Consider the following 19,081-nt stretch of genomic DNA (forward strand, 5'->3'; position numbering starts at 1 on the left):
TAAATGACCCAGTTGAAACATGACCACCTTTTAAAATAACTGCTGTCAGAAAGCAAACCTGACACTGTAGCCCAGAGAACATCAAAAGTTAAGTGGACTCAGACTTGCTAAACTATAGCCAATGCTGTGGACACCAGGTTGTAACCGCTAGCAGAATGATAATAACCACTGTGGATTCACAGCCAGGTTCCCAACCACAGGCATTATCATACAGGATCATGATTTGTGTTGTTTCTATTTAGCATGGGTGTTCCAATTTAATATTTTTATATCAATTCATAATCTTTACCTAAATGTATTTATTTTGTAAGGAGCCATTGCCTCAGCTGGAAACCGAGTATTATCATACACGAAAAGAATCATTAAAAAATTAAAACATTAAAAATAAAACAATCAAGATCTAGCATGATGTTGTCACCTGCCAAAGGCCCTGAGCCTGAGGCCTATCCTTTTTCTTTTAAAGAGGAGATGGTTAACATACAGTGGAGAAATATTATAGCTATATTAGCAATTTCTGGAGTGGCAATAGTGCGAACTAATCAGCCTGAAAATTCTCTCACTACAAATACTCCAGAAATGCTAGATGAACTATAGCAAATACCTCTTTAAATGCTTAGCTGGGCTCCCAAAAAGTAAAGGAAATCACCAGAGGTGAGGAACAAGGAGGGAGCAGAAAACCAGATTAATAAGCATGTTGCCCTGACTGGGGGGAAAAAATGTCTCCTTGGGGAATTCAGAGACACAGGGCCATGCCTCACTCGGGTTTAGGGTTCACATTTATACCACCTGCATGATCCAGGAGTTCCCCAAGTCAAAAAATTGACACCAGACTAGTCTGGGGAAAAATAGGTCCTCAATCCAAACTACACAGATTCCCATGTAAGAGCAGCTTTAAAGATGAGCTCGTATTCCAGACTTAAAAAACACATTGGGGGGGGGGGGGGAAACCATGTGGGAAAGTCACAAACAAACATCAGGATTAGATGCTCAGTCTAATAGAACAGCCTGAAAGAGCTCCCCCTCAAAAAATAAGCAGGTTTACAATTATTAAAGATATAAAACATTGAAAAATAAGTGGAAAGAGCAAGGCATTGAGAAAAGAACAGGGAGATTTTAAAATAAATGGAACTTTTAGAAATGAAAATACAGTCATTGAAATTAAAACCTTGGTGGGTGAGTTAAACAACAGATTAGACAAATCTAAAGAGAGACATAATGAACTGGAAGATTGATTTGAAGAAATTACAATGCATCACAGAGAGATAAAGAGATAGAAGATAGGAAAGGGAAGTTAAGTTCAACATTTGCCTAATACCAACTCCAAAAACAAGAGAGTAGGAGAGAGATACAGTTTATTGGCTGAGAGTTTTCCAGACTTGATTCCTGAGGTTCAAGGAACTTGAGTCTTGAGAAGGATAAGTATTTTACACCCATGCACATCATAATGAAATTGCAGAACTCCAAAGATAAAGAGAAATTATTTAAATGATTACTTTAAAAATGGTTTTTTAAAAATGATTCTTACAACGAAAGCTCAACTAGACTGATGAGACTTCTCAAAATAATATAAGCCAGAAAAGAAAGAAAAAGAACTGTCCATCTAAAATTCTATATCCAGCTAAACTATCATTCAAAATGGAAGCCAAAAGGTATTTTCAAAGACTGAGCAAGTTTACCTTTAAGAGACCCTTGCTGCAATACCTACTCAAAGATCTACTTCAAAAAGCAATGAATATTACCGTGATAACACAGAGAGAATAACACTGTTCCCAGAATCCAGGGCCATGCTGGTAAATACTAGCTGCCTTTATCATAATTGACTAAGAGCCTCCAGACCCTGCTCTGCAGCTGTGACCTCTGGCCCTCTGAATCTGGTGTTTGTGCTTGATCTTGAACTTGATCGAGATCAGTACTTGAACACCCCACCTTGATCTTGCCTAAAGGATTCTTTGGCCTACTTTTCCAGTTCTCTAGGTGGATCCTGCCTTCACTCAGGGTCCCCAAACCACATCCCTGAAAACAGCCACTTGGAAACAGCCTGGCTAGGCCACCCCAGCACCCTGGCATCGTTCCCACCCAGTGTTCTTCCCACTCCTTCCCCTTCTCACTAAGTGAGAATTCAAAGAAACATTCATCTAGTACTGGTATCATCGGGGATTTTTAACCCCTTGCTTATTGCACATGACTATCAGTACTTCGCAGTGTTTCAGGTATATTGTGTACGTCTGTGGTAGACGGATCGCAAAAACTGGCCCTACTTCTCCACCCCTCCCTGTATCCACATCCTTTTCAATATGACCCTGAAGCTCTTCCCATCAAGAAGTGGAGTCAGTTTCTTCACCCCTTGAATCTGGGCTGGCCTGTGACTTGCATTCACTAAAAAAGGTAGAGGAAATGACATCGTGTCAGTTTCAAGCCTAGGCCTCAGAAGGCCTTGCACATGGATTCCACCCTCCTAGAACCTTGCCATTGTCTTAAGAGCGAGTCAAGGCTAGCCCACTGGAGGATGGAGATTACATGGGGCAAAGCCAAGTTATCTTCGCCAGCCCCCAGCCTACCTACCAGCTGGTTGTAGACACATGAGTGAGCCCAATGGGATCAAGCATGCCTGGATAATCTCAGCAGAACTGCCTAGCCCATTGGTAGGATCATGAGAAATAACAAATGGTTACTTTAAGCCACTGAGTTTGGGGATGATTTGTTACACAACAATAGCTAGCTGATAGAACATACATGACATTTTATTTATGTATATGCATATATATAATGAAATTGCTTGTTTTATACTGGCTCACAGCCTACAGTTTACCAGCAGCTGTATTTCCAAGTTATGTCGTCTTAGTCAGTTTGACCTTTCTGATGGGGAATTGAGTTTAGGTGTTAGGGTGTAGGCGGATTGCCATAACTCTCCATCAAAAAACAGAAGGTGTGTCATCTTTCATGTGGACCCCTTTTTCTTTGCATTATCTTTTCGCCCACTCGGTTTGGCAGATGTTCCTGAGATTGCCAAAGCAGAAGGTCATGTGCCTTTGGTGTGGTGCCCACATCAGGATATGAATCTTCTAGCAAAGTGTAGCCTGCTAGTGCATCTCTTGACTCAGCCAAATTGGAACTGTTCATCTTGGCAGGGTGTGTTGTTCTGTTTTTAATATACAATTTTAGAAGATGTCACAGTTATCAAAAGACATATGTTTTAAGTCAAGATTATGTTTCATAGCAAAGGGAAGTAGGACAGGAGAGTAGGAGAGAAAATGTAGGAATAACTGAATTCCACTCTGCCACTTACTCTGTGACCTTGGGCAAGTTACTTAGTGTCTCTGAGGCAAGCTTTTCTCGTCATAAAATGGGAGTAGTACTGCTTAACTCTTAGGATCATTATGAGAAGTAGATGAAATAATATATGTATAAAGCACTTAGCCTATCCCGAGGTAAGCTGTGATGATGGTGATGATGAAGATAAAGAAAAGGAGGGGGATTAAGAAATAGAATACCAGAACTTTGTTTTAAAAAAAAACAACTTTGCAGCAAGATCTCTCTCTCCAATTTCATTCCCAGCCCCTAAGAAGTTAGACCAACATTACTGTCCATGATGTTTGAAGGACAAAGCCAAGGCAAAAGAGTTTGTCACTAAGCTCAGATACATTTAAACATCCTGACCCTTGAATTCCTAAACTCCCACTTAGCTGAAAACTATTTCTGGGCTGTCACTTAGATACCAGCTGAAATGCAGAACAGACTGTCATTCAGTCAACTGGCTCTTTCCATCTCCATGATAGCAGACATCGCATTTGATGGGATTTCTTTCCCTTCCATGGAATTGCATCTATCAGTTGCTTTGTCCTCGGACAGACCCGGCTTTAGCCCACCGCTCCCCCCACACCTCCAGGAGAGGTCAGGCATATGCGGATTAATTTTGTGGGTCCCGGGATGCTAGTAACAGCCTTACCACTTTGCCAGATGAAAGGGATGGAAATCAAAAGGGAGAGATGAAGGCTTACTCCTTCCATAAAGAATTCATCCCAAATCCTTATAATATATCCAAACGGGCTCCCTTAAACGATTCTTTCCAGTGTGAACCTCATTCCACTGGGGGCGTCGAGGGGTGGGGGACAGTCAAAGCCTCCCTCCCTTCATCTTCCTTTGTGCCTGGCTCCTGCCTTCTCCCTCTCCCTTTGGCCACGTCTGTGTGTTTATCATGCACGCGTATGTGTATTTTTGGAATGGATTTCGTTTGTGTTAGATGCAGTTCATATCATTTACTTCAAGGTCTGTTTTCTGGACTCGCAGTCGGGAGATCATTTCCTCCCTCGTTTCCCACCTTATCACTCACTGCACACATGACCCCCCGCCAGGAGGGAGAAAATCCTTCCTTTTTGCTTCTCAAACTTTGGTCTTTGCAGCCCGGGAGAATCTCATTATTGACAGTGTGATAGGCCTATGGGAGTTTGTGATGTTGCCTTTCTGGCCGTTTGATGAGATTTCTGTGTAACTCCTAGAGGAGGGTGTTTGGAAAGACCTGGAAAGCACTGCCTGGGCCTGCCTCACCTTCAGAAAGCCCACTGTATGGAGAGGACAAAATGACAGAGGGGAAGCTGGGACTGGTTGTTCCCAGTGACAGTTGATCCTCCCTCATCGTACAAAAGGATTCTCCGTGGGACGCGTTGAAAGAGCTGGCCCTACTTGGTACATTTTAAGAATGTTTAGTTTAACAAAAACTCAGTTTATATATGATTTTCAAGGCCAAGGCTCTAGTGTAAAGGGACTCTTGCCGTTGTGAAGAACAGCCTATTCTCAACCCTTGGGTTTTCTTTTGAAAAGCTAAGGCAATCTCCAGACCGCCAGGAGCGCCAGGTGGTAAAAGTGTCACATAGGAATCTGGCGTGAGCTGCTGAAGGAGTGATAAGAGCGGGTGACAAGATAGAAGCTGATTTACCTAAATTCTGAGTGATAAGGGCAAGTGAGGGTGGTTGCAAACCATGTGACTGTACTTAATGCTACTGAACTGCACACTGAAAAATGGCTCAGATGGAAAACCTTATGTTAGGTGTATTTCACCACAATTTTTTTTTTTTTTTAATTTTGGGAATTCCCTGGCAGTCCAGTGGTTAGGACTCCGAGCTTTCACTGCCGAGGGTGTGGGTTCAATCCCTGGTCAAGGAACTAAGATCCCTCAAGCCGTGTGGCTCGGCCCAAAAAAAAAAAAAAAAAAATTAAAGTAAATGAGGAAGTGTTTAACCATTGTTTACAGCTCTTCAGCTGCTTCTCTCTAGAGGCTGTGCTCTGAAGGAGACCGATGCTACTGTCCACTGCTACCAGGTGCCTGGCATCACCACTCCCCACCACAAACTCCTAAAATAGTGCCTGCAATGAGCAGCTGGCTAGAAACAGGCACGGTGACTATAACGGCTGAGCCATCTCCAAAGACAATGCCTCACGCCCACCATTTCTACCTAGTCGTCAAATTGATCATCTACACGGGAATAACAGTGGACACCACTGACCAAGCCGTGTGCCAGACACCGCCCTGAACATATAACCTCACGCCAGCCCTGGGAAATCAGTATTATTATATTATCTCCATTTTAAAGATGAGGGAGCTGAGGCTCCAAGTTATTAAATAACCGACTTCAGTTCACGTAAAACCAAGGTTTGAACACAGATTTCTCTTGTGCCAAAGGTCAAGCCGCTTCCCCTGGACTGGTGATGCCCAGCCGTTCTGAACCTGAGCCCTTTCTAATGGCAAACACTTCACAGCAGTCATCACACTTTCAGCATCTCCTGGTGGAGAAAGTATGTCATGACCACAGACTACCTGAGTCCAGGAATTCTGTGGAGTTGCAGCAGCATCTGATACGGTCTTAGAATCGTGACACCTGCTGTGTGAGACGGGAGACACTTAATTGGACGACAGCAGTTTGCAATTGTGTAGTCTCTTAGGCCCTCGAAGTTGCTGGATCTTTGCCCCCAGAGATGGGGCACCCTGAGCTGTGCCATGAATCACCTGAAGGGTCTGGAGACCCTGAGCCTTCTTACTAGGTAGGCCAAGCCCAAGGGATTTTTTGTTAATACAGGTGATGTCGGGTGCTTCTTGGGAGGGTCACCGTGAGCCTCTGGGTCACACTGTCGGAAGCCAGCAGAGGAGACTGAGGCAGAGTCAGCTTTGGAAGGACCGGTCATTATTCTTGCCCACTGCAGACCGCAGTCAGTCACAGTAGCATCTGTTCCCCTGGAGCAGAGCTCTGGAAACCAGCAATTGAAGAGCTGAGAACCCTGGTGAAATACTCTTCCATTTACTTTCAGCCAAGTCAGCACTCTTCATTTGCTTTTATCCAGTCTACAGAGATCCTCAACTAGAGCCTCTCGGAAGATGTTATACCGGGAGGAAATTTTTAAAAATTTTAAAAATAAACTTTTTGCATGTATTCTCAACATGAAGCGTTGCTGAGTCCCACAGCTTGCTTTCATTCATCCCACAAATACTTACTGAGCAGAGCATCTGTGCCAGTTGCTGTTCTAGGCACTGGGGATGCCCTGGCTCAGCCCTTGAGGAGCTCACGTGTAGTAGGAGACAGATCATAGGAGAGACTGTGAAAGTAAAATAGGTAGTAAGTCAGATGGTCTCAAGTGCTATGGAGAAAAATACATCAGAGAAGGGAGATGGGGCACCTGGTAGGGGTGGGAGGTTGCATCTTCCTCCCTTTGGAGGGCGGCAGTTCAACAAAGATGTGAAGGATCAGGTCGGGGGGTGAGGCTTGTGGATGTTGGAGGGAAGCGTATCAGGAGGAGAGATCAGCAAGGGAAAGGCCTGGCATGTTCTGGAACAGGAAGGCCAGTGTGGCTGGAAGAGAGTGAGCAAGGGGAAAGTGTGGGGAAGGTCACGCAGGGCTTCGAGGGCTGTTGAAATGGCTTTGACTCCACAAGAGATGGATCCCACAGGAGAGTTTTGAGCACAGGAGTGAAATGATCTGACTTTCCTGCAGTGTCATTTACATATTACACAATCCCCCCATTTTAAGTGTACAATTCAGTGATTTTTAGGAAACGTGCAGAGTTGTACAAACCATCGCCACGACCCAGCTGTAGAACATTTCCAGGACCCCCAAAAGGTACCTCATGCCTATGACTCAAATTTTAAAGGGATCTCTTTGGGTCCCGTGTTAAGAATAAAAAAAAGAGAGACTTCCCTGGCAGTCCAGTGGTTAGGACTCAGTGCTTTCACTGCCGTGGTCCCAGGTTCAATCCCTGGTCAGGAACTAAGATCCCACAAGCCACGGGGTGTGGCCAAAAAAAAAAAAAAAGGAATGAAAATAAGAGGTAAGAGCAAAGACAGTGTGGGAAGGTAATGTTTCTCACCATACGTGAGTGAAAAAAAGGACTGAAAGTGGAGGGATAAAGACAGGACTAATAAAGCTTTTCTTTTGAATTGCCCCGGGGATGGAGCCTCCTTAATGCCAAAGGCATAAGAATGAAAGGCCTCCAGCTTCAACAGTAGAAGTACTATATTAATAACATACACAAGACTGTTTAAAAAATGAGCAATCCAAGCCCAAAAGCTGAACCTGAACTTGAGTCCTGAACTTGAAGGTGACTGATGCACCTTGGATCCCTGACTATTTATAAAACTATAAAACTATTTATAAAACTAACTTAACACCTTAAAAATTCACAAGAAGAAAAGTTGGTGGTAGCAATATAGGAATAAATCCCAACATGTTTCAGCAAACATTCGTGGTCCCTGCAGGAAAAAGACAGTGAGGTCATCTTATGTTCGTTATTATTAAAATGTTAAATGCCAGTTTCTTGTGTTGGTCTTGAAAAGCGGGGGTATTCTGCGCTGAACTCATGTCATGATGTGACGGATCATCTGTGCCCATGAAAGGGGACTGCTTGACACTAAAAGTGGTACCTGAGTGAGGATTCTCTGTATTTTACCTGGAAGGCTGAAATCTTCTGGTATTATAAGGTTTTGGACCAAACAGTGAATTTTGACATTTTTTCTCCAGCATCTACTTCAACAGCCAGTTTTCCTAACTCAGGTTTCCCCTCCTGGACTGTCTCGTTCCGGGAACAGTACAGGATTCTCCCTTGGGTGGGTCTAAAATGATTCTCACCAACTTTCTTTAAGCTAACACCTGTGCATTACCAGGAGCCTGCCACGTGGCTTATCTCTAGGTATGCAACCTCCTAGAGAGCAAATCATCTTTTAAAACATAAGACAGGCACATCTGACTGTGGCAGCAGTCTGAGGATAAAGGGGAAGAGGTCTAGAAAGGCAGTTTAAAGCCAGGCTTCAGAGATAGGTAAATGTGTTTCCAGCTCGCCGCCTACCCTGACTTGGTTTGACTGTGCTCTGGACTGTTTTGTGAGATTCAGCTCCTAGTCTCAGCTCAGCAAAAGACACCTACCTTTGTTTGCTTTTCATAACACCTGTCCGATCGCTAGTCACAGGATCCTGACAGTTGCTCTGGGTAACCTGATAGGGAATGCTGCAGTTCCCCTGCCGGCCACAAGGAGGTCCCAGCCCTCCAGGCGTCGGCACCCAGGGCTGCAAAGCTGTCCCAGCTCCTCAGATGGAGAGATTCTGGGGGACAGGGCAGGTGCCCTGAGTGGCCGGTGTCCAGAGAGAGCTGCTAAGCTCAGTCGTTGACCCTGGGCCCACAGCCGTTTGGCACCGTGGGAGCAATGATAACCCACCTGCGATCGCTGTGCTTTGAGTTGTTACCCGTAAACAGCAGAGAGAATGGCCCCAGGCCCCAACAGCTCCCCGTGCCGGGTTCTGGGCCCAGCTGTATTCTCACTACCTGTGTGACCGTGGGCATGCCCCATCCCCTCTGAGACTCCGTGTTTCCTCATCTGCCGAGAGAAGGGGTCAGAATCAGAGCTACAGCCTTGCCAACAGCATAAGCACCTGAAATAGCCCTTACATCAAACAGTATCTGAGTCATCCTTGCAATTCAGCACAAACTACCAGCTTCCTAAAGTTTTCCATCCTTCTGCCAGATTATCCCATCCCTGGAAGCAGAGGAGTGAAATCAGAATTCTGTGCCCTGGAATCTTATAACTCAGGGCCAGAGGAGCACAGGGGTTCTCAAACTCCTGTTAGCCTGGAACCGCTTACTCAGACAAACTCTGACACAACAGCCCAAGTGGAAAACATTTAGATGCACTCTGGTTAGAAACCGGAGCCCAGAGAGAGGAAGCCACCTGTCCTGTGTCCCTCAGCAAGAGAGAGTGGTAGGACTGGCTGAGCTGTCCCTCTGGGGCCCACTCCCCAGGAATGACACGGATCATGCTGCTGCCCAAACTTGGGGGGGCTCAGAACCTGCGGAGAGGCAGGGGCACAGGACAGGGGACGGGGCGGGGAGACACTGGCTTCCACTGTGTGTTCACTGTGCTGGGGTTTTCCCCACCATGATTTCATCCCCATAAAAAGACCACCAAGGCAGTACCATAGCCACCTGTAGGCTCAGAGAAGTTAAGTGACTTGTCTTAGAAGTCACTGAGCCGGGATTTGATCCCAGGGCTTTGCAACTGCAAAGCACATATCCTGGCTGTCCCAGGGGATGGCAGTGTATTTACTCACTCATTCATTCACACCTTTACTGAGCCCCAAGTATAGACTAGGCACTGTCCTATACAGCTGTGACCAAGGCAGCTGGAGCCCCGCCCTCCCTGAACCCAGATATTAGAGGAGGAGACAGACGTAAACAAGTGAGGTGTGACAAGAAGAAAAATAGAGCCGGGTCAGGGGGTGACTGGGGGTGGGGGTGCACGTGCGCCCCCAGGGGTCTAGAGCAGTGCTTCTCGAAGTGCGGTCTGCACTCCCATGTGTGAGCTGTTGGTTTCCAGTCTGCAAGGAGATCAAAGAAACGCTGCTTTGCTGATCTATACTTACGAGACAGACAGCCCACGGGCCAGCCCTCATCCACTGAGGAGGATGGATGCGCTCAGAGGAGCCCTGGCCTAAAATACTCTGAACCACTAGGTCAGCCCAGCTGCTGCGTGTACTCTGTGTCCCAGGACCCTGAGCCCCCCTCTCCTCTCCATGCCCACCTTCCCGCCAGGCTGTACAGACCCCCGAGAACCTGTTGCAGAGGAAGGCTGTGGTGTCTCCTGCCCGGCACGTGCAATGCGCTAGGGGCCATCAGTCCCTTCTAAAGGGAGACACCGCATCTGAGTCCACGGCCAGTTGTGAGCTTCATGGAGGGGGAAATAGACCTGGGTCCCGATTTGGGCCGTGCCACTTACTGGCCATGTGATCTTGAAAATGTCTTTGGTTTTCCTTAACTGGGAAATGGGGATGATGATCGGGCACTGGAGGGCCTGGAACTCAGTAAATGGAAGCCACCGTACTGTGTGGGCATGTGTGTGTCTGTGTGCACGAATGTGTTTGCGCAGGTGCCTGAGCATATGTGTGCATGTCTGCATGAGTGTGGGTGTGCATATGCACGTGTGTGCGCGTGTACGTGACATCCATTTCCTCCACCACCATTGGAGAGTCGCTCTCAGGACCCGCTGTGGCCAGGGGTGCTGACAGTCTTTTCCGGGGTCTCTCTCCAGATTGCCAAGGGATCATCGAGGACGTTGTCCTGCTGGGCGCGCCCGTGGAGGGAGAAGCCAAGCACTGGGAGCCTTTCCGGAAGGTGGTATCTGGAAGGATCGTCAATGGCTACTGCAGGTCTGTCCAAACCTTGTGCCTGTGAGGAGGTGACAGTGCTTACTGAGCACCTAGTGTGTCCAGGCCCTGTGCCCAGGACACAGATGTTGGAGGCCAGGCCCTTGTCCTGGAGGATCCCAGGGACCGGTAGGACACCAGCCCTACTAGAAGCAAGGCCCGGGCCAGGTGTTCTGACCTGGGCAGCATCCATCCCCATAGGATGATGGGCAGCAGGGACAGATCCTAAGAAAGATTTCCCTGTGTCGGGCCTGAGACCAGTTTACAGGATGACGCGAGAGGCCAGGCTGGTCACCGTGATCTGGGGGAAGAAGGTGAGTGGGATGAGACTGAAAAGCAAAGATTGGGCCGTAAATGGGGGGTCTTTGAACGCCGGCTGAGGAGCTCGCGTGTGGGTTATCTGGCAGCGCAGGAAGGGGGTGGGGAGTGTCCAGGCTGAGCTTTCAGAGCAGTGTCTTGGGGCAGGGCTGACAGCCATGGGGGAGCCAGCACCCACACCACACGACAGACCCTCCTGCAAGAGAGGGGGGCTGTGAAGACTGACAGCTGTGGGGCTGGAAAGGAGGCATCCCTGGGCTTGGCTTTGAGGAGGACTTGAGAGGTTTCAGCCAAAGCCGTGCCCTCGACTCTGGGGAAGAAGAGAAGATGAAAGCACCCGCTGAGACCTCAGGAGATTGGCCTGAGAAGATGCCCGGGCCCTTCAGCCTCCAAATGAGGCAAAGGAGCGAGGTGACAGCGTAAACACAAGAATAGGGATTTGGAATCGCACAGACCTGGGTCTTAACATCGACCTCAGTTTCTCCATCAGTGAAGGGGGGATAATAGTAGTGACTCCCCCCAGGGTTACGATGATAGTCCAGCGATTTACAGAGTTGCCCATGGTGGGTGCCTGCTCCGTGAGTGACAGATGGTGTTACCGTTTATCAGCAGCAGCATCGAAGCGCCAACCTCGCGCCAGGCACTAGCTGGAACCTCAACAGGAACAAGCCCCCACCTAGCCCTGTGCAGCCTCGCACGCAGCAGCACAAATAGGCAGGAAACAGGCAGCTCCAGGCTTGTCTGCGACACCCAAATCCAGAAGCTCTGAAACCAAAGGCTTTTCCCCAAGTGCGGTGCACACTCATTTAGCGACAGGAGGTGAGACCTGGGGAAGCGGCTGACTCACGGGGCTATGAACATGAAGTGTCCAGCAGGGCGGCTGGAGATGCAGCGCTGGAACTGAGAGAGATGCAAACTGGAGCGAGGGCCAGTGGGATGTCAGCTTCGGCTGAAGCCAGAAGGACAGGTGAGATCATTTGAAAGGCACAGCCTAGAGAAAGAGGAGAGTGCTGGGTTCCTGATTCTAAGGAATATAGGTCAGGGTGGGAGGAGGGAGAGGCTCCAGCCTGAGGTTAAGGGCAACTCAGAATCATCCCACATACATGCTCAAGACGTCCTGCTGGACATGGGGCTACAAAGATGAACAAGAGGAGTTCATGTCTAGCAGAAAAGACACATATGGAAACAGACAGTTATTCAAAAAAAACCCATGAAAATGCAATAATGCAGTGATGGGGGAGTGGGTATGACAAGTATTAGACTCTTACCACCTGCCAGATCCTGTCTCTGTTGTCATTTTCTCCGTTAATCGTGCCCCAAACCCTAAGGGGTTTGTATTATTAATCCCATCTTACAAGTGAGGAAACTGAGGCCCAGAGAAGTTAAGTCACAAGGCCAGTTAACTTTAATTTTGATCTAAGCCCAACCATCCCAAGTAGAACCTGCAACTGAATAGAAGAGATTTGGAAAGTCTTTATCATTTTGATAATTTAGCCCATGTCTAGTTCAGAGCTGAAGATAAAGATCGTCTTTAGCCTTGGATAGAGGGCATTAACCGGGACACGGGAGTTCAGCCAATCAGTATGGCTTTATCACTCATATTCTAAGCTGAGTTCTTAGAATCAGGATAGGGTAGAAAGAACAAAGAAACAAAGACAAAGAGCTCATGCAAATCAATAAGAAAAAAAAATCTAATAAGAAAAATGGCCAGAGGGACTTCCCTGGGGGTCAAGCGGTTAGGACTCGCGACCTCCCAATGCAGGGGGCCCGGGGTTCAATCCCTGGTCGGGGAGCTAGATCCCACATGCATGCTGCAACTAAGAAGTCTGCATGCCACAACTCAAGATTCCACATGCTGCAACGAAGACCTGGCACAGCCAAAAATAAATAAATAAACAAAAATTAGAAAATGGCCAGGGACTTCCCTGGCAGTCCAGTGGTTAAGATTCCATGTTCCCAATGCAGGGGGCACCGGTTCGAACCCTGGTCAGGGAACTAAGATCCCACGTGCCTCATGGTGCAGCCTAAAAAATAAAAAAAATAAAAAGAAAGAAAATGGCCAAAGGATATATAAACATGGAATAAATACAGTCAATAAACTTTTGGAAATGTACCCAACCTCATTATTAGTGAAATAAATGCAAACTAAAATCAGTAAAATACTATTTATCATCCATCAGATTATCAAACATCTGAAACATGAATAACATTCAGTGTTGGTGAAGATGTGGAGAAATGGGCGCTGTCATACACTGTTGGTGGCAGCTGAATTCAGTGGAGGATAATTGGCAATATCTATCCAAATTTTTAATGTGCCAATCTTCTGATCCCACAGATCCTGACTTCTGGGATCCTGCTGTACTAGATACATGCACAGAGATGGATGCACAAAGGGGATCCTTGCAGCTTCATTTATAATTAAAAATTTAAAACAACCTGAATGACCGCAAAGAGGGGAACAGTTAAGGGGGAAAAAAGCAAGTGCGACAATACGTACTATGATCCCATTTACGAAGGAAAACGTTTCTGCGTGTGCATATATGTATCTGTATGTCTGAAAATGGACAGGCAGGTCCAGAGGGACCATGAGAAACTAATAACAGTGGTCACTCCTAAAGAGTGGACAGGGATTGGAGGTAGGGCTTAAAAGAGACTTTTTTTTAATTGATATGTAGTTGATTTACAACATTGCGTTAGTTTCAGGTATACAGCAAAGTGATTCAGTTATATATGTGTGTGTGTGTGTGTATATATATATATAAATAAAAGAGACTTTAATTTTTTAAGTAAGGACAGTTTAAAAAATAAGAAAAGAGCATCCTAATGTCCACAGCAGCACTATTTACAATAGCCAGGACATGGAAGAAACCTAAATGTTCATCAACAGAAGAATGGATAAAGAAGATGTGGCACATATATACAATGGAGTATTACTCAGCCATAAAAAAGAATGAAGTAAAGCCATTTGCAGCAACATAGATGGACCTAGAGATTGTCATACTGAATGAAGATATTGCTTATATGTGGAATCTAAAAAAGGGGTACAAATGAATTTATCTACAACACAGAAATAGAGTTACAGATGTAGAAAATAAACTTACGGTTACCAGCGGGTAAGGGGTGGGGGGAGGGATAAATTGGGAGATTAGGATTGACATATACACACTACCCTAGATAAAATAGGTAACTAATAAGGACCTCCTGTATAGCACAGGGAACTCTACTCAATACTCTGTAATGGCCTGTATGGGAGAAGAATCTAAAAAAGAGTGGATACACGTATACGTGTAACTGCTTCACTTTGCCGTACAGCAGAAACTGACACAAATTGTAAATCAACTCTGCTCCAATAAAAATCTTTTAAAATTAATTAATTAATTAATTAAAAACAAGCAAAGAGAAGGAATGGCCACCACATTGATGGCAGACAGCCCTCAGTTAAAATCCTGGCTCCACCATTTACCACTCAGGTGGCTTTGGGCAAACAAATCTGAAGCTCAGTATTCCTGCCTATAAGATGGGAATAACAGTCCCTCCTGCACAGGGGTTCTGGGGAGATTAAATGAGATTATGTAAGATAAAGGCTGGGGCTTTATACGTGCCCAATAAGCGATAGCGGTTATAATTATTATTACTGGGCATATTCGCAGCACACGATTTTTTTGATCCTTTCATAAACAGCAAAGGGAAAGAATTAAAATTGCATGTGTGCAATATGAAAGCAGCAAAATCTTATTAAACCCATCTGTTCCGTTGAGAACCTGAGGCTAGTAAGTTTGGTTTTCCATTATTTTGTGAGATCCTGAGCCATCTCTCTGGAGAGAAAAAGGAGGAGGGGGAGAGGAGGAAGAAGGAGAGAAGAGGGAAGGAATGCACAGACCAAAACAATAACTGTAATTTTTTGATTAAATTAAGCACTGACCAGGAATTCATATTCTTGGCCCCCAGAAGTGTTTTAGTTGCCGTAAGCCTACTTAAAGACTGGGAGTGGAATGAGGGGCTGGGGGGAGCTTCAGGCCAACACTCCCAAACTATATACGTTTATAAATTTATCATGTACATTAATAAAGCTCTTTGCAAGTTTGTTAACTTGCTTGGGCTTTCACGAACCCCCTGGAAGCCAACCGGGCGAGTGGTTCTGTCCCCTATTATACTGTGAGGAAACTGAAGCTCAGAGAGGGTCAAGTGCCTCACCAAGGCCACACAGCAGAGCCAGGATGTGAACTCAGGTGAGACTGTCTCCCTGATAGTTGGGATATCTGCAATGAGAGGGTTTTGTTCTGAGCCCCCGGGGGACTCCCTGTGTGATCTCTGCTCCAGTACCGTGTGGGGATAATGGCAGAAGGGACGGGGAGGACCCCCTGCCCACAAGTGGTTCCAGGCCTGTGAGCAGCCACGGCACACCCTTCAACAGGTCATGCGGTGTGAATCAAGGTTCAGTTGCATGCATCCGCCTGGCCTGGAGGGCCATCGACGCCTGGCTGGCTGGGCACTGCACCCACCTCCCACCCCCGAGGGAGTTCCCGATTCTGCTCAGGATACAGGATGCAGCCCTAAGCACAGTCCTGCCCTCAACAAGCTCTCTGCCCGGAAAAAGAAAAGACCCAGGAACGGACACACGGAGGACGTGTAACAAAGGTCACAAGAGGAGCACACACCAGTCACATGAGGGACAGAGGATTAATACTGTCAAGTGGAAGGGCTCAGGGGCACTCCCTGGAGAGGTGACATGCAAGCTGAATTTTGAAAAGATGGATAGGAGCCCATCAGACCCTGGAAGAGTAGGCGGAGCAGGAGAGAGGCCACACTGCCCACGAAGGCCCAGAGCGGCAGGTATCATCGTACCCGGTACCTCCTGAGCGCTCACGTGTGTGAGCACTGGGTACACGATGTGCCATCTCTGTGCACGCTCCTGCCCGCCCCGGAAGGTAGGTTACAGCGAGGAGACTGAGGCTCAGAGGGGTCAAGCAACTTGCCCAAGGTCACACAGCTGGTAACTGACAGGGTGGGACTGGCTCTGTGTGGTCCAGAGGTTGGGCTCGTGGCCCACCCCAGGCAAAAGAGACAGATGCTGGGCGCAGAGGGTCTGGAATGCCAGCAAAGGCCCTGTGGTTTGCTTAGCACAGTTTTGAGGATGTGGAACCTTCTAACACATGTTCCTGTCCTGCCCCTACATGTGTATGAATAAGTACATTTAACATTGTAAGTAGAGTGTTGTCATGTTTAAGACGGATCATTGGGAAGGAACAATCCTGACTTTGCTCCTTTGCTTTCTATGTCAGAACCGTATAGGGGCCTCCCTCACACCCTGTATTGGATGCATGTAAGCCTCACGATTAGTTAATAAAACAACTTGAGTCAGTCTCCTTTCTTCTCCCCTAGCCATCATTCTGAGGGACAGTGTTTCTTGGGCCTTCAGTATTAGGATAACCCTTGCGACGTGCAAACATTGCTCTCTGGCAGTTAGGGAATTTTCTAGAAGAGAAGGCCTGTGGGTAGTGGAGAGTCAAGGCTGGCTTCTGAGAGGAGGGGGCCATGGTCGGATGAGAGTTGAAGACCCCAGTGGCTGGAGAGAGGTGAGGCCAGGAGCGAGGAGGAGGCCGTTCCTTTTGTCCGTGGGGGGCTGGGCGGGGAGTTGCCTGATCTCAGGGCTGGAACAGAAGGGATGGGTTTTGGGGGAGTGGGGAGTAGGGGCAGGTAGTACAAATCTGCAGGATTCCGTGATAAGTTGGCCATGGCGGGAAGGGAGGCCTAGGCCATGGCTTTGCTGGCTTCTGCTCGAGGGACCTGGTGGACGATTCAGAGAAGGAGTCACAGGCTGATGAGCTCAGGGTGGGGCACAGCAGGAAGGTCTGTTGAGAGCCCCTCAATTCTGGACCCCAGCCTTCTAGAGGCTTCCAGGGTGGTAACCACACAGGCACCCATGTGGCCAGAGATCCCAGAGGGTCAGGCCTGGAGAGCCCACAACACCCTGGGTCCCAGACAGCTTTGGGGCCTCACCAGTGGGCACAGAGGGTCACGCGGGCAGGCTGGGGACTCCTGACCCTCAGCACATTCACCTGCACACGCGGGGAGGGAGGGCCCTTCTTTCACACAAGCGCACAAAAACGATGGGCTCAAATGGCCCTGCAACCGGAGTTGGACTCGGTCTAAACAAAAGACGCCCAGTGTGCTAAGTGGGGTCTCAGCCCTGGAGGCAGAGGGGGAACAAAGGGGTCCATGTGCATGGACTTGCTGAGGGAGGGGCCCAGCTTCACCCCGGACAGGGCACAGGGGTTCGAGGGGCACGGCTGTCCCGTGGACCCCACACACCACGTCTCCCGTGGACAGTGCTCGGTGTACCTGAAGAATCGGGCCACAGAGTGTCCGGGGTTATCTCCTTGCCAGAGTGCAGGGTTTATGTCTGGATGGGGGGCAGGGGGCAGGGCGTGGTGTTCAGAGCAGCCATGAGAGTGGAGGAGTGTTCCAGGGGTGTGACCTGCCTCGGGGGGCCGCGCTCACCTCCTAGGTGGCTGAGGGCAGGGAGAGCTGCAGGCTGGGCCAGGCCTGTCTCGGAAAGCACAGCTGGTCCCTCCAGCTCAAAGACAGATGGGGGCCCAGACCCAGAGTTCCAAGCCACAGAGCATGGTGGCCCCAGCTCCCCGTGATCCTCTCCCCGCAGGCAGACGCCCTGCTGCCTTTCTTTCGTCTCCCAGGGAGCCCTGGACCAGCCTCCACCCCCCACCCTGGGAACTGGAAACCCTCCCCAGCTGAGAGCAGCTCACCCAGCCACATGCAGACTGTGGAGAACTTCATCCAGCTTCCTCATTCACTCACTCAACAGATATTCGTCTATTGCCCACCAGGCCAGCGCTGTTCTCTACTCTGGGGGCCCAGCAGGAAACAAAGCAGCCTCCCTGGAGCCGCCACGCCCTGGGCAATGCTCCCGAAATGCTAGTGGCTGCAGCTCCCACCATCATACACGGGTGCAGTGGGGCCCTGGTTTCCCACAGAAGCTCCCGTCCCACCAGGCTCCCCCGGGGCGAGGCAGGGCCCTCCTGAGGCTGACGTCCGCCCCTTCTCACTCCGTCCTCTCTGCCCACAGTGGGGACTGGCTTTTGAGCTTTGTCTACCGCACGTCCTCCGTGAAGCTCCGAGTGGCCGGCCTACAGCCCGTGCTGCTGCAGGACAAGAGGGTGGAGAACGTGGACCTGTCCTCCATGGTGAGTATCACCTGTCTCTCCTGGGGCTGGAGGGGTGGGCACTTCGTTACTCCAGCCCAGCAACCCAGGTCCCAGGGACACTGGCCCGGGCTCAGTCCACCCCAGAGGAGGGAGGTCATGAGAATTCACTTGGGAAGAGGTAACTCCTGTTCACGGGCACCATCCTTGTGCTGGGGCATTGTCCCCAGGCCTCTGGGGCGGGCACTATTATCCCCATGTCACAGATTAGGAAACTGAGACTTAGAAAAGTTCCCATCACACAACTAGCAACTAATAGCCTGGATTTGAACCTCCAGAGCCCATGCTCTTGCCCCTATATTACTGCCCTCCCACTACGCCTCCCCACTCCTCCTCCCACTGCCCCCACTCACTCCCCCAGCCGACATTACTGGTCAGGACAGTCTATTTCTCCTGGAAGTAACGAAAACAACCAGAGGACACAAGTGGAGGCATTCAGGCTGGACCAGAGCAGAAGCACCCAATTTCCAGGCTGTGAAACCGTGGAATACAGAGCAGGGAAAGTGTGTTCCCAGGTCCCCCACCTTGGAATCATCTGGAGAGTTTATTTAAGATGCAGATCCCAGAGCCCCACTGCCCAGACCTCCTAAATCAGTCTCTAGGAGGTGGAGCCTGAAAGTCTGCATTTTAAACATACTCCCCAAGGATTCTTACACATCTCAGACTAGGCAGGGCAGACAATGAAAAGAATTCTTGCTGGGAATGGAATGCAATGCGAGGGAGCCCACCCCAGCAGCTACACAAACCCAATTTGAGTTTCTAGAGCCATCTTCTGGGCTTGAAGGAACCTCGTCCACCCACCACATGTCTGTCATAGGGAGTTAATAATAGCTTCATGTGTGGGCACTCGATGCCCAGCTCTGCCCTA

General features: G+C 48.5%; 1 protein-coding gene across 9 annotated transcripts in view; it reads left to right on the forward strand.

The window, feature by feature from the left end:
* TMCO4 (transmembrane and coiled-coil domains 4) overlaps positions 1-19,081 on the forward strand; it is a 95,590-nt gene that overhangs the window by 69,331 nt on the left and 7,178 nt on the right. For 8 of the 9 annotated variants that reach the window (XM_029227487.1, XM_029227485.1, XM_029227486.1 and 5 more), the window contains 2 exons: positions 10,561-10,678; positions 18,078-18,195. In XM_029227487.1, coding sequence (XP_029083320.1) covers positions 10,561-10,678; positions 18,078-18,195 — 236 coding nt within the window. Of the gene's footprint in view, positions 1-5,677; positions 6,351-10,560; positions 10,679-18,077; positions 18,196-19,081 lie in introns of those variants that run through there. The other variant, XM_029227492.1, reaches the window with a different exon arrangement.

Source organism: Monodon monoceros, unplaced genomic scaffold, assembly GCF_005190385.1.
Source record: "Monodon monoceros isolate NGI ecotype Baffin Bay Population unplaced genomic scaffold, NGI_Narwhal_1 Super_Scaffold_18, whole genome shotgun sequence".
Classification (NCBI taxonomy): Eukaryota; Metazoa; Chordata; class Mammalia; order Artiodactyla; family Monodontidae; genus Monodon; species Monodon monoceros.